Genomic DNA, 14,720 nt, shown 5'->3' with positions numbered 1-14,720 from the left:
CCCATGGGCGTACGTACCTCATAGGTGTAGTTAGGGCAGGAGACAAAAAAAAATAGCCAGGTGAATGGGTTCTTGGTTGGGTAGGGGATGCGCCGGGTCTTTGGTCCTGGGGACGTAACAGAATGGTCGTGTCAGTCCTTTAGAACAGGCCTACATTACTAGCATTTCCTTCATCACCACCAACACAGCCAGCCCTGCTCAGTAGTGTTTACTGATCTCTGAGGTGTAAAAGCTCACACTGAAAATTTACCAGTGGACTCTGAGGAGCCGGTTCCAGCACAGCCTGAAGAGGGAAACACACCAAGAGGTTTGTTTTTGTTTTTCTAGAGATTGTCTCCAAAAGGGGCCAAGGAGACCCCTGTGAAGCTTTTGGTCACATGGATCTAAAACACCAGTAGTCACCAGAGCCCCAGGGAAGGTGGGACCCACAGGGAGCTGCTTGGGGATGGTCAGCTTTGGGACGGTGAGTGGGACAACCCCTGGTGCTTCACCCCGTCTAGTACAAATGCTTGTTGGCTCAATCGTTGCATCAGAGAGTTAGAGCTTGGAAGGGATCTTTTTCAAGGTCATCAAATTCATTCAAAGATGAGAACAAGTGACTTGCCCAGGGGCACACAGCTAGAATGTGCCTGAGGTGCGATTTGAACCTAGGTCTTCCTGATTCTAAGTCCATCACTTTATACACTCTACCAAGTTCCCTCCCAAAGTGCCATTCAATTCCTTGTCTGACAGAGGAACACATTCAGACCTAGAAGAGTTGGAGAATATAAACAGTAAAGGTGGAAAAGCCTTACCTCCTGTCTTTCTGTTCTGGTCTCAAATCCAGGGTATCTCAGTCAGTCAGCTAGTATATATTAAGCACCTACTATGTGCTAAGTGGCTAATAGTGATTCAGTAGCTAATGTGAGCAGAATGGCTAATGGTGAGTTAGTAGACAGTGCTGGCCTGTCTGTGCTTTCTGGGCTCTGTCCAAAGCAGGCCCCTTATTAGCCATTTTCCAAACATCTCCAGGCTATGTGCACAGACTAGGCCAGGACCACTGGGGCAATGGTACCAGGACACAGCCAACTTTGGGGGTTGGGGTTCTCAATATATTTGCCCCTGGGTGAAGAGCTAGGAGATGCAATCAGTAATGACCACAGAGCACAGCAATGTCTTTAGAGATCTTCAGGGTCCAGAAGCTACTGTAGGGACCCCTCCCCCAGCCCTCACTCTTAGCCATTGGCTTGAGTAGCACAGACATCCATGTGTTAGAGGTCAGATTTTATAATTACCACGGGTTTTGTCATCAAATCTCATAAAGAAATAAGAGTCTGGTTGACTTTATGGTTGTTGATCTCTTAATTACATAAATATTTAACAATGACAGTAAAAATAAGGAAAATAAACTAGCTCTCACCATTCCCTATCAGGTTATTGAGTTCCACATGGATTGAAAAGTTTCCAGCTTCACATAACTGCATAAAAGACATAAAAAAAGATAGTGACACATATTTTTGTTATAATTTTTAACCCCATTATGTATATTTTTCTCCTTATTGAACCTACGATTTCATTGTCCTTGGAGACTTTTGTAGCAAAGTGATTCAGCATACAAACAGCAAACATGCTGTTTAGTCTTTTAGAGTTGTCTGGAGCCCTGAGAAGCGACTTGTCCAGGGCCCCATGCTGGAATGTGTCTGAGGTGATGCCAGAATCCAGAGTTATCTGACTCTGAGGCCGTCTCTCTCACCCCTTGACACCAAGCTGTCTCTTCTGCTCCTATAACTTAGACACATTTTCAGAACTGCTCCAGAGAACGAAGGAGTTCTTTAGTCTACTTCTAAAGACAATCCAGGAAACACATAAGGTCAGCTTCCCCCTCCATCCCCTTCAACAGCAGGAACCTTCATCTGATTTCTCAGGTGAGGAAAAAGGGTAAGAGAATTATTAAAAAGCCCTCTCTCCTGGAGCCTTGGCTAGCTTAAATGAGTGTTTTCAAAAGCCAGGTTCATGGAGATTAAAAACACCAACAATCTTCCATTCTGGTAACAGAGAGATCAAAGAATATGAAAGTAGGGCATCATCATCATCATCATAACAATAGCTAACATTTATCTCACACTTACTATGTGCCAGGCACTATGCTAAGCACTTTACAATTATTATCCAATAATAATTGATAACAATGTCCTAGGAGGAAGGTGCTATTATTATCCCCATTTTGCAGATAAGGACACTGAGGGAAACACAGGTTAAATGACTTGCCCAGGCTCCCATAGCTAGTAAGTATCTTAGAATAGATTTGAACTCAGTTTTATCCTGACTCCAGGCTAGGTATTGTATTCACTGTACTACCTAAGTGCCCCAAGAACATGGGGGTGAATCTTGCAGAGGTTCTTAACTTGAGGCTGGTGAACCCATTTTAAAAATATACATATTAACAATTGAATTTTGATATCACTGGTTTTCTTTATAGTTCTATATATTTGATTTTATGCATTAAAAAACAGTATCCTGACCTGTGAGGGGTTCCATAGGCCCCTCAAAGGGATATGTAACCCTCAAAGGTTAAGAATTTCTGGTCTTCAAGTGCTATCTTTCATGACTAAGTGGCTAATAGCACTTGATGTCCACCCCTCCCCCCCCCCCCCCCCGCCCCCAGCCCAGGAAAGATTCTCAAAGGGAAAATGGATAGCCAAGTCCACTGTACTCCTAACACAATAAAATAAATGTAAGTGAGGGAGAGTGTGGTACAGCAGAAGGAGGATAAAATTTGGAGTCAGAGAATGGACTTTGAATGCCAGCCCAGTGCCTATTTCCTGGGTGATCTCATACAAATTACTACACTGAGCCACAGTTTCTACCTCTGTGAAATAAAGGGTTAATACCAGATATTGTCTATGGCCCCTTCCAGCTCTGTCTCTGATCCCATCATCAAGCTCCAAGACAAGCGTGGAAGTCCAAAGGCAAGATCTTGTTTTCTAATGATTGCTTCGTCTGCGGATGTCAGGCAGAGAAATAGAGGAAAGCCCTCATCAGTGGGGACTGAGAACTCATGGACTTTTCATTCAATTCCCTGGAGAGTTCTTTGGATTGCCTTGGCTTCTCACCACTGAAGGCAGCCATTTATGAGCCATGGAGCTAACATCTTTTCTGGTAGAGAGAAGTCAAGAATTAGGAATACTCTTAGCCAGCTCCTGACACTTGGCCAACTGGTAATCACACCTTTTTTCTTTAACTATCCATTTTATTATTTATTATGACCCCAAAATATTCCAAGATATTATATAACATTCACAGTTTATTTAGCCATTCCCCAGTAGAACGTCCCCTCAGTTTTAAATCTTTGATTACTACAAAAGCACTCCAGGAATATCTTTGTACATATGGGTCCTTTTCCTCTTTCTTTCAGGTGTAACCCCAGTAGTAGTTAAAGGGTATGCATAGTTTGGTAACTTTCTGGGCAGAATCTAAATTGCTTTCCAGAATGTCTTGACCAATTCATGGCTCTAACAATAGAACACTATTGTATCTTTGCCGGCAACCCTTCCAACATTCAATGTTTTCCTCTTTTACTATCAATTTATCTTTGCCAATCTGATAGATGTCAGGTGGAACTGCAAAATTATTTTAATTCGCATTTCTTTTATTATTAAGGAACTAGAGTATTGATTTCACGTTTTTAAAAATTCGAATTTATGTTCAGGTCTGAATTCCCTCTGTCCTCCCTCCTCTTTCCCCATCTGCTTCCCCCTGAGAAATAAGAAAAGTAAAGCCACACTCTTCATCTATGCCTTTTGCTCTAAGACATTTCAAAAAAGGTAGCCAGTGCTAGGTCACATCCAGGTGACATCAATTCTCATCAATTATTAAGATGTCCAAGGTGATCAAATTAATAATTTCTCACCTACAGGCTTTCAGGATCATAGGATTTAAAAATCATCAGGGTCTCTCTTCATTTTACATTATTCTCCTTGATAAAGTTTAAATTCCAACCTCAGTTGGTCTATTTGCAGGTCCCTGAATAGTGTTTCTCTCTCACCTCCATCCCCAGAGGACATACAGTTAGGAATTAGCAAGAGCTACAGATTGGAATCTGTGTTATAGGATCATAGAAGGGACCTCAGAAGACAGCTGGTCCAATACCTTCATTCTACATGTGAGAGGCTAAGGCTAGGGACATTAAGTGAGGCAGAGCCCCAGGATATGAATTTGAATTCAGGATTTGAATCTAGATCCTGTGACTCTAAATCCAGATAGTTGGATAGCATATAGTCTGACCTTATTTTCTAATTAAAGTCCAATTCAAGGATTGTCTTTTGCCTTTCTTTGCATCCCTACCCCTTAGCACAGTGCCTGACACATAGTAGGTCCATAAGAAATGTTTAATGACCAGCTGACTGATTTTTTCAGAAGTTTGTTGTTGTTTAGTCATTTCAGTGAACCCCTTTGGGGTTTTCTTGGCAAAGATACTGGCCATTTCCTTCTCCAGCTTATTTATAGATGAGGACGTTGAGGTAAGCAGGGTTAAGTAACTTGCCCAGGGTCATACGGCTTTTAAGCGTCTAAAGCTGTATTTGAACTCAGGAAGATGAGTCTTCCTGACTCCAGGGTCAGCACTCTATCCACTCTGCCACCCAACCATCATTATTTGTCCCCAAAGAGTCTTCCCAAAAGGGAAGAGAGGCAGTGTGCTATCATGGATGTAGCAATGGACTTGGAATTGGGAAGACCTGGCTTCTAGTCCCACCTCAGACACTAGCTCTGTGATTATGCACCAGGTTGTTTACCTCTTGATGTCTCCATTTTCTCATCTGCAAAATGGGGAGGTGAACACTTGTGCTAAGTAGCTCATAGGAAAAATCACACACTATATAAATGTGAGTTATTTGAACGTTTATGAGTCAGGGAAAAGTTCAACATAAAAGACCTACCAGAAAGGTGATCAGAGAAAAATTGATCTGCTTTTGTCCGTAGGCTACACACCAATAGAACAGACAAAACAAAACAACGAGAAAAAGGGGAAAAAAAACAGGAGAGTTAATGACAAGGCCACCCGAGAGAAATGCAGAAATGATATGAACTGAGGGCCGTTTTGTTACTTACAAGGAGGCGTGTAAAGAGGATGATTGATGTAATAAGCAAACCAAGCAGCAAATCCCCAGTAAAAGAAGCAATTCTGGAAAATAAGTCAGTGTTCTTATTTCAATTTTAGTTTTCAAGTGTCAGAGCCCAGCCACCTCCTCTAAGCAAGGAGGCTGGTCACGGTTAGTCACCTTCTCCCTGGGAGCCCCATCTCAGGTGGTTGCTTCACACTACAAGGCAGGGAGCACCTTCAGATCCAAGGCCTTGGGTCCCTTCCACACCAATCAGACAAGGTCAATGTGGCCATTCTGGGGGACAACATGAAGGCTGACTGGGCAGAAGCAGGCCTCCAGGACACAAAAGCACCCTGTTCTGTCTGGAGGCCAGTCCTGTGCTTATGGAGTCTCACTCACTTAGAGTCATCTAGTCCAGACTCCTAATTTTACAGAGGAGGAAACTGAGACCTAGAGAGTGGGTGGACCATTGCAGTCAGGAGACCTGAGTGTGAATCCTGCCTCTGACACTTAGGATGGGAATGATCACAAGCAAATGACTAAACCTCTCAAAGCTCCATCTATGAAGTGGCAATAATGACATCTGTACTACCTACCTCACAGAAATATTATGAGGAAAACAGATCTCGTGACTGTTAAAGTCCTATGTAAAGGAAATTGCAAAGTGATTTATCATAATAACAAAGGTGGAACTTGAACTCAGGACTTCAGGTACCAGAGTCAACCTCCTCTCCACTAAGACCACACTGTGTCTTTGCTCCAGTAGTGGCACATAATTATCTGTAGTGCTATAAAATAATTTCAGAGATCTATTATGACCTCCTGGAGAACAGGGGCTATGTATCATTGTTGTGATTATTAATATAATACACATTGCTATTAACATGAAACACCTAGAAGGTGCAAAAAAGAGAGAGAGAGAGAGCATCTAGAGAGCATTCTGGAGTCAAGAACTCAGTTCAAATTCAGCATCAAACACTTATTAGTTGCATGACTCTGAGTAAGTCATTTGACCTCTGTCTGCCTTAGTTTCCTCATCTATAAAATGGGCATAATAAAGGAGGAAAGGGAGTAAGCATTTATATAGCACCTATTACATGCTAGGCACTGTACTAAACTCCTTACAAATTTTATCTTATTTGATCCTCACAACAAACCTGGGAGGTAGGTGCTAATATTATCCCCATTTTACCATTGAGAAAACAGCAGCAAACAGAGGTTAAATGACTTGTCCAGAGTTATGTAGCTAGTAAGTGTCTAAAGTTGGATTTGAACTCAGGTCTTCCTGACTCTAGGCTCAGCATTCTATTCACTGCACCAGCTAGTTGCCGGATAGATAGATAGATAGATAGATAGATAGATAGATAGATAGATAGATAGATAGATAGACAGATATCATATATGCATATGTGTTACATACATGTGTGTATGTATGCATGTATGTGTTGTGCATCCTTTGTTTTCAGAGGACCTTTGAAATCATCACACAGGGTGATGTATTGACTCTCTAGTGAATTAGATTTAAGGGAAGCAGAATTGTACAAAGTTAGCAACCTCACTCTCTTCCAGAGTTATCAGATATATACAATACACAATAGATTATTTGTTATATATCCATATTATCTATTATATATCTATGCTATGTAACAATATTACCTGCCTCCCACGGTTGTTGTAAGCATAAAATAAAATGATATTTGTAGAGCACTTTGCAAACTTTAAAGGACTCTATAAAAATTAGCTAGCTATTATTACAACGATATTATTATTGCCCACAGTGCCTAGCAATGTACATGCTACGTAGGGGTGAGGAACCTGCAGTCTCGAGGCCACATGTGGCCATCTGGGTCCTTGGGTGTGGCCTTTTGACTGAGTCCAAGTTTTACAGAACAAATCCTGTTATTAAGGGAATTTGTTCTGTGAAGTTTCAATTTAGTAAAAGGGCCTCACTTGAGGACCTAGAGAGTCACATGTGCCCTTGAGGTCAGAGGTTTCCCAGACCTGTAAGACAGTCAATATTTATTGAATGAATGAATAAATGAAAAAACACAGCTTTCTTTAAAAGTCTATTCCAGGGTTTCATTCCATCTTGTTAATCATTTCTACAACTTGGCCAGTCCACCACTTAAATATTTCATCAACCTGGTCTGCAATAGGAGTGGGGAGGTTGGGAGATATTGGCAGACTTCTCCTTTAACAAAGTGTTGCTTCTACTATCACATTCATATCCTGTTGGGTTTGTTAACTCAAGATTGAACATCATGGGGCTAGAGGTGCCCAAGAGGGAGATGGGTAGCTAATGGCACTGAGGTGGGTCCAATAGGCAGGTGAGTGAGAGGTTATGGAATCAGAGAGAAGACTTAGTGAAGCCAGTGTGCAGGCCCAATAAAGCTCCAGCGTGGTAGTCAATCTTAACTCTTCCTTCTCTCTCCCTCTCCCCGCCCCCCACCCTAGCCCATGTCCAATCAGTTGTCAAGACTTATTGATTGATTCTACCACCACCACATCTCTCTCATCTATCACCTCCTCTCCTGTCTAAAACTTTTATTAAAGTCCTCATCACCTCTTGTCTGAGTTATTCCAGCGGCCTCCTGTTTTCAGTCTGTCCTCTGCTCTAATCTACTCTCTACACAAGTGCCCAAATAATCTTCCCAAAGCACAAATCTATGTATATATTTACATACATATATATTTATGTACATAGTCAAGAAGTCTTGTCTTCCCAAAGCACAAATTTGTATGTACATATATATATATATATACTCACATATATGTGTTATGGATACACATATAAATCTCTCCTGCTCAAGAAACTTCAGTAACTCCCTGTTATCTTGAGGATAAAATGTGAACTGTCCTCAGGAAGTTTATTACATCTGATGCCTCAACTGGATATTAAAAACCCTTTAGCATTTGGTTCAGCCTTGCCTTTCCCAGTGGAATTCATGATTTCCTTTCATATACTCTGTGTTTTAGTCAAACTGGTCTAGTTACTGTAGTGCCTGAATTTGATCTTCTATGGTCACTTTCATGAAGACATGTGAAGACATATGTGAAATACTCTTCCTCCTCGTCTTCTCTCAGAATCCTTAGTTCATTCAGGTGCCAACTCCCATGGGAAACCTTCCAAATCCCGCAATTGCCATTGCTCTCTCCCTCTTCAAATTGTACTGAATTTACTTATTTATTTATGGCAGGGACTCTGTCTCTCTGTCTCTGTCTCTGTCTCTCTGTCTCCCTGTCTGTGTGTGTGTGTGTGTGTGTGTGTGTGTGTGTGTGTGTGTGTCTCTCTCTCTCTGTCTCTGTGTCTCTGTCTCCCTGTCTGTGTGTGTGTGTGTGTGTGTGTCTCTCTCTCTCTCTCTCTCTCTCTGTCTCTGTGTCTCTGTCTCCCTGTCTGTGTGTGTGTGTGTGTGTGTGTGTGTGTCTCTCTCTCTCTCTGTCTCTGTGTCTCTGTCTCTCTCAGTCTCTCTCTCTGGATCCCTAGTGCCTAGCACAGTACCTTACACATGGCAGGGGTTGAGTAGGTGTCTGTTGAATTGAATTGAGCTTTAGGATCTTACATAATCTGGTTTGTCATTTCAGTTACATCCAACTCTTCATGACCCCCATCTGGGGGTTCTCTTGGCAAAGATCCTGAAGTGCTTTGCCATTTCCTTCTCTAGCTCATTTTACAGATGAGGAAACTGAGGCAAATAGGGTTAAGTGACTTGCCCAGGATCACACAGCTAGTAAGTGTCTGAGGCCAGATTTGAACTCATGAAGATGAGTCTTTCTGACTTCAGGTCTAGCACTTTATCTATCCACCTTGCCACCCAGTTGCCCACACAATCTGAGGTCACCTCCTTTTTCTACTTCCTCTTAGACTCAAGATATGAATGTATAATAGAAGTGTCCCATTCTCCTCTCTTTCATGTACTTTAGACTACAGTCAAGTCAAACGATTCCACATTCCTTGTACAAGTCCTAAGTTCTGTTATGCAGACCTGGAATGCCCTCCCCATCATCTTTACCTATGGGAACCCATCTTCTGAGGCATAGCTGGATCATCATAGATCTTGCAAGTGAGGAAACTGAGGTCAAGTGATTTGCTTACTACCCAGGTAAGAAGTCATGCTTGTTCATTTACAGGCTAGATTAAATGTGTGAATCTGTGATACTAATAAAACCATTGTTAATTATTTTCTTAGACTATAGAGATTTAAAATTTATATATATATATATATATTTTTAAATCAGCCCAACCATTCTTTAGTCTTGAGCTGGCTCATGGTTAGTCACTACTGTACACAGAAAAGATTCTTTCCCTTCTGCAGCCCTTCTTTTTAACTATTTAAGCTGAGGTAGCTCAGGTACATGGCAGAACTGAGGGTATGATTACACTAGCACAGGAACCAACAGGTCTGTGGGTCTATTGTGTAACTTGTACCTTTTGTATTTTGAGAAGGAAGGTTTACAAGGCCTCCTACCAGGGATGGTGTCCACCATATTTTGTGCAAGTCATCTAACCCTAGATCTGCAACAGATTTTATTTGATTTATTATTTGTAAATGTTTTATTAAAAGATTAACTTTGGATATCAGTGCATCCTACTCCACTTACATAGCAATTTACGTTTAAATGAATTCATTTCATTTTATGAAGTATTGTAGAAATTTTTCAGGTCTTCCTCTAAGTCCTCAGTAGGACTTGTTCATCCATTTATTCTCATTCACTCTTCCTTTTATATAGTCATGATTAATCAACAAGCGTGTACCAGGTACCTACTGTATGTGCTAAGTACTGGAGATACAAAAAAAGAGAAAAAACTGTCCTTGCTCTCCTGGTGCTCATGGTCCAATGGAGGAGGCAGCATGCAACCAATTATGTACAAACAAGCTATAGACAGGATCGATGGGAGGCAGTCAACAGAGGAAGGCGCTACTAGCATGAAGGGGGACCAAGGAAGGATTTTTTAGAAGGTGGGATTTAATCTGGGAATTGGAGGAAGCTAGGATAGAGAGGTGCAGAGGAAGAGGAGAAAGAGGAGGAAAAGGAGGAGGAGGAGAATTCTGGACATGGGGGATGGCCAGTGAAAGTCCCCAGAGTCAGGAGATGGAGTGTCTTGTTCAAGAAACAGCAGCATAAAGGCCTGCATCACTGGCTGAGAGAATGAAATGGAGGAGGTAGGGAAGGGTAGGAAGGTGTAAAAAGACTGGAAAGGTGGAGTGGAGGGAGAAAGTTATGAAGAGCTTTGAATGCTAAACAAGAGATTTTAAATTTGACCCTGGAAGTGATAGTGAGCCATTGGTGTTAATTAAGTGAGGGGGTGACCTGGTCAGACCTGCATTTTCAGGTTATTTTGAAAGCTGAGTGGAGAACGGACTGGAGTGGGGAGAGACCTGAGGCAGAGACACCAACTAGCCAGTGTGAGGTGATTGAGGATCTGCACCACAGTGGGGACAGTGGCAGAAGAGAGAAAGGGGCATATTTGAAAGATGTTACAAAAATAAAAATCAAGAGGGCATGGCAACAGATTGGATATGAAGGGTTGAGTGAAAAGTTCAAAATGACCGGTAGGTGGGGAGCCTGGATGACTGGGAATATGGCGGTACCCTACACAGCAAAAGTCTCACACTTGGGTCTGCTGGCCACTAGCAAAACTCCCAGATTAAAATGTTATTGGGAAATGTTTAGCAAAATAAATAAAAATACAGTACAGTCTGAGTAATGTTCATTTGTGACTTTGTCAGTTAATATACAGACCATGGGGATCTATTTCTATTTGAGTATGACATCACTGTTCTATAGTAATAGGGAAGTTAGGAAAGGGGGAGAGTTTGGAGATGAGCTCCATTCTATACATGATTTTAAAATGTCTAGAGGACATCAAGTTGAGATGTCCATTCTTCTGGTTCTGTTTCTTATACTCTGCTTTCTTTTGTAGAGATCTTTCCAGATTTCTATCTTTCTTTTACTTCTTATATCTCTTCTATTTCTTAACCAGATACTTGCTAACCTTAATTGTATTATGGTGTTTGAGTACATTAACGTGCCACAATTTACTTAGCCATTCTCATGTTGTTGGGCACTTGGAGTGTTCCCCCCACTCCTTTTCCTTTTTTTTTTTTTTTGTAACTACACATATGCTTCAATGAAAATCTTTGTATAGACTTTGATAACGGTTTCCAAGAAGACTTATTTGGGTCAAGGGGCATGATTTTTTAACAAAAAAAGTCATTTTTATTATGAACTTCCAGATGGCTAAACAAAAAAGATGTGCAACGAATTTTAGAAGGAGAATTACAAAGTAAGTCACTCCTTGCCTAACAGGTACTCAGAAAGCATTCCTAAAATCAACAGCTTCCAGTGTATGGGGGGCAGATAGAAAATGAGAATGAAGTTGGTGGGAGGAAGTACTTTAGGTCCTTGGGGACAAATTATGTATCATAATGGACATAATTCACACTTCTCCCAGCCCTTCCACTAGTTCTTGCTTTCTTAGTAATTTCCTGAACTTCAAATTGAGTCAACAAGTGAAGAGAAGTGGTTAAGTAAATATTGATAAATTAATTTACTACATGTTAGGTGCCTACTTAATGTGTGCAAAATACAGTACTTGGGCCTGGGAGATAAACAAAGTAAAGGAAAGCAATAAGCATTTAGTAAGCACCTACTCTATACCAGGTATTTGTCCTTTTTCCCCTGTAGGAAATCCTAGATCTAGGTTAAATATAACCTATGTGCAGGTCTCCACAGATGTGTTTTAAAAGATTTCTAGCTCTGATGCAAGCGCTCCAAGTAACAATGCATATATTAAGTACGGGACAGCCTCTATTTCACCCCAAACAAATATATATAATGAACAAAAATACATAATGAACCCAATAACTCATTATCTGCTGATAGAATTTTCCCTCTCCAGTAAGGCTTCTCCTCCCTTCCCCTCCCCCCTTTCTTCCCTTTCATTCCCCCCTTTCTCTTCCTCACTTCTCCCCTCCCCCTCTCTTCTTCTCCCTCCCCCCTTTCCCCTCCTCTTCCCTCCTTTCTCCTCCCCTTTTCTTTGCTCTCCTCTCCTCCCCACTCCTGTCCCCTCCCTTCCTTTCTCTTTTCCTTCCCTCTTCTCCCTTCTCCTCACTTCCTTCTCTTCTCTTACCTCTCTTCTCCTCTTTCCCAGGGTTCTATACACTCCCCTGGTTTTTAGTATTGTGCCACCCTTTGATCTGAACTCCCTTACCAAAGGAAAGCCAATTGGAGGCCTGAGTGTCAGTGCAACCTACTGACTGAGGGATCCACTTTCAGCCAATGCCTCTGTTCAGGCCTGCATCCTTATGGCACTACCTTAAGGGTTCAGACTCTTTCCAGAAGGGGAATTCATGTGGAATTGCTGAGGAGACAAATCTATGAGCCGTTGTACTTGAATGCCCTCCAGATGACTCATTCATGGCCCAGGAAGAGGGCAAAGGCCCAGGCTTTTTCATCCCCTGTGGTATGGCTTAAGCCCTAGCTGTTCCTCTGGTGCAAACTTCTCCCCAAGAGGCTAAAGAGGTCGAAGAACACCACCCCCATCCTTGCCTCAGGTGCCTATCTGAACAGGCTTCTCCAACTTTCCCCTGCCTAGAGGGTCCCCTACATCCTTTCAGAAGGGTCTACAAGATCAAAACTATTTTCATAATAATGCTAAGATGCTTTAATTTCAACTTCCATAAATGAAAGCTTTTGGGGGTCTGCAATGATTTTTAGGAATGTAAAGGGCTTCTGGGATCAAAAAAACTATTGTGATTCAGTCACCCCACCATTTGGGATTGGCCTATGAAAGGGGTCAGTTGTAGAGTTAGGCTGCTCCCCCAACCCTTTTTGTTCCTTTTTACCACTTTTTTGAAGGGAACCTGAGCTCAGTGAACCAGTAGGTCTGGGTCTCCAGTAGGAGTAGGGAAAGTGCAGGATTTCTCCCCTTTCTGGGTGCCACCAAGTGACTGTTCTGGGACAAACATACTTGGGAGCTACTTCCCAAACCCCAAGTCATGGCATCTAAACCTCTAAAAGAAGGGGAGTCCCTGGGTAGTGCCAACTTTGAGGTTTGCCTGTCTCTGGTCCTGAGGCACCCTTCCCATGTGCATAACTATTCTAAGTTCACCAACTTTGCAATCATATAGGATCACAGAATCATAGCTTTCGAGCTGCAAAGGACCTTAGTGTTTGGAGAGAGTCAGAAAGACCTTCATTCAAAACCTGCCTCAGATGACAACCAGTTGTGTGATCCTAGGTAAGTCACAATTTCTCTTTCCTTCAGTGTCCTCATCTGTAAAATGGACGTAATAACAGCACCTACCTTATGGTGTCTAAGTTCAGAGACTTAAGGCCATGACTTGAGCAGTTACAGGACAAAATCAATTATTTGAGAATAGGATAGATTAGAAAATGGTAGAGATCAGTTTTAATCTTCTCAATCCTCATAATAACTTGTTATTCTAGTATAGAAATTGTGCTATTGTAACAGGACCTATTTCTTTCTTTGTCTCTAACAAAGTCGCTAATAAGTTCAATCATTCAGTTTCCCTCTTTGTGACTGCATGTATAGGCTACAGTTCTCCCACAAACCCTGCTAATTAAAGAGAAACTCTGATTATGCCAATAATTATCTCAGTACCACCTGTAAATCAGGCCTGCTAAGGGAGGTTTGTCATGTCGTATAACTCGTATAACTTCAGTCTCTGAGAAGCTGAACAGTATCTGTGCCATCCTGAGAACCAGACCAACTTGACCTTGTTCTATCCTATGCCACCATCCTTGTACATTTCAGGAGACCAGCTGCCTCTAAATCTGGTACCCCTGTCCAGGGACTGTGATCTCACAAAGTAGTTGGATCCCATAAATTCACAGAGGCATTCCTTGGAGACAGAGAGGGGTGGGCCTGATGCCTTGTATGCCTATGCCCACCTTCCTTAATGTAACCCATAATTTCCTAAATCCATGATGTTACCAGTCTCATAACCAGTGATGTGGTTTTCTCTTCTGTTCTTTGTTCTGCGCTTATAAGTGTGTTGCACCCTCAGTTTGGGGTCTTTTGGCTACTCGAGGGGCCAAGAGATCTGCTTTTGTGGTGGGTAGCGTCCCCATTAATAAAACAAAACTTTGCTTGGAGAATCCTGCTTTGACTTACCCTTTCGGTTATAAAGTCTATTGTCACAGGATTAAATGAGATTACACATAGAGTGCTTTGCAAACTTTAAAGCATTATAATAATGCCGTCTCTTTTATAGAGTTCATTACATCTGAGCTCAACCCCCCTTTATTTTACAGATTTTACAACTGAGGGCCAGAGAACTGAAATTACTTCCCCAAGATCACTCAGCTGTTCCTGACTCCGAGCCCAGCTCTGTCCACTACGTTAGCAGTGAGATGGTACAGTGATAGGATGCCGAGCCTGGAGTCTGGAACAACTGAGTTCCAATTTGACCTCAGATACTTTACGGACTCTGTGATCTCTGCCTTGGTATACTCATCTATAAAAATGAAGATTAAAAATGGCCACTACCTCCCAGGGCTGTTGTGAGAACTTAATGAGTTAATGTTTGTGAAAAATGCTTAACACAGTTCCTGGTCCATCATGGATGTTGTGTAAATGTTAGCTATCATTAGTGTTACTGCCTCTTCTCTGAG

At 41.9% G+C, this 14,720-nt stretch overlaps 1 protein-coding gene across 4 annotated transcripts in view; it reads right to left on the bottom strand.

Moving 5' to 3' along the window:
* The window catches only part of LOC140527253 (very-long-chain enoyl-CoA reductase-like), an 81,641-nt gene that overhangs the window by 2,464 nt on the left and 64,457 nt on the right, over positions 1–14,720 (bottom strand). For 3 of the 4 annotated variants that reach the window (XM_072644051.1, XM_072644055.1, XM_072644053.1), the window contains exons 8-11: positions 5,089–5,161; positions 4,917–4,960; positions 1,400–1,457; positions 18–106 (exon numbers count right to left, since the gene is read on the bottom strand). In XM_072644051.1, coding sequence (XP_072500152.1) covers positions 18–106; positions 1,400–1,457; positions 4,917–4,960; positions 5,089–5,161 — 264 coding nt within the window. The remainder of the gene's footprint in view (positions 1–17; positions 107–1,399; positions 1,458–4,916; positions 4,961–5,088; positions 5,162–14,720) is intronic. The other variant, XM_072644054.1, reaches the window with a different exon arrangement.

The sequence above is a fragment of the Notamacropus eugenii genome, chromosome 2 (genome assembly GCF_028372415.1).
Source record: "Notamacropus eugenii isolate mMacEug1 chromosome 2, mMacEug1.pri_v2, whole genome shotgun sequence".
Classification (NCBI taxonomy): Eukaryota; Metazoa; Chordata; class Mammalia; order Diprotodontia; family Macropodidae; genus Notamacropus; species Notamacropus eugenii.
The sequence above is the reverse complement of the archived record's forward strand: the minus strand, read 5'-3'. Positions and strand labels throughout refer to the sequence as shown.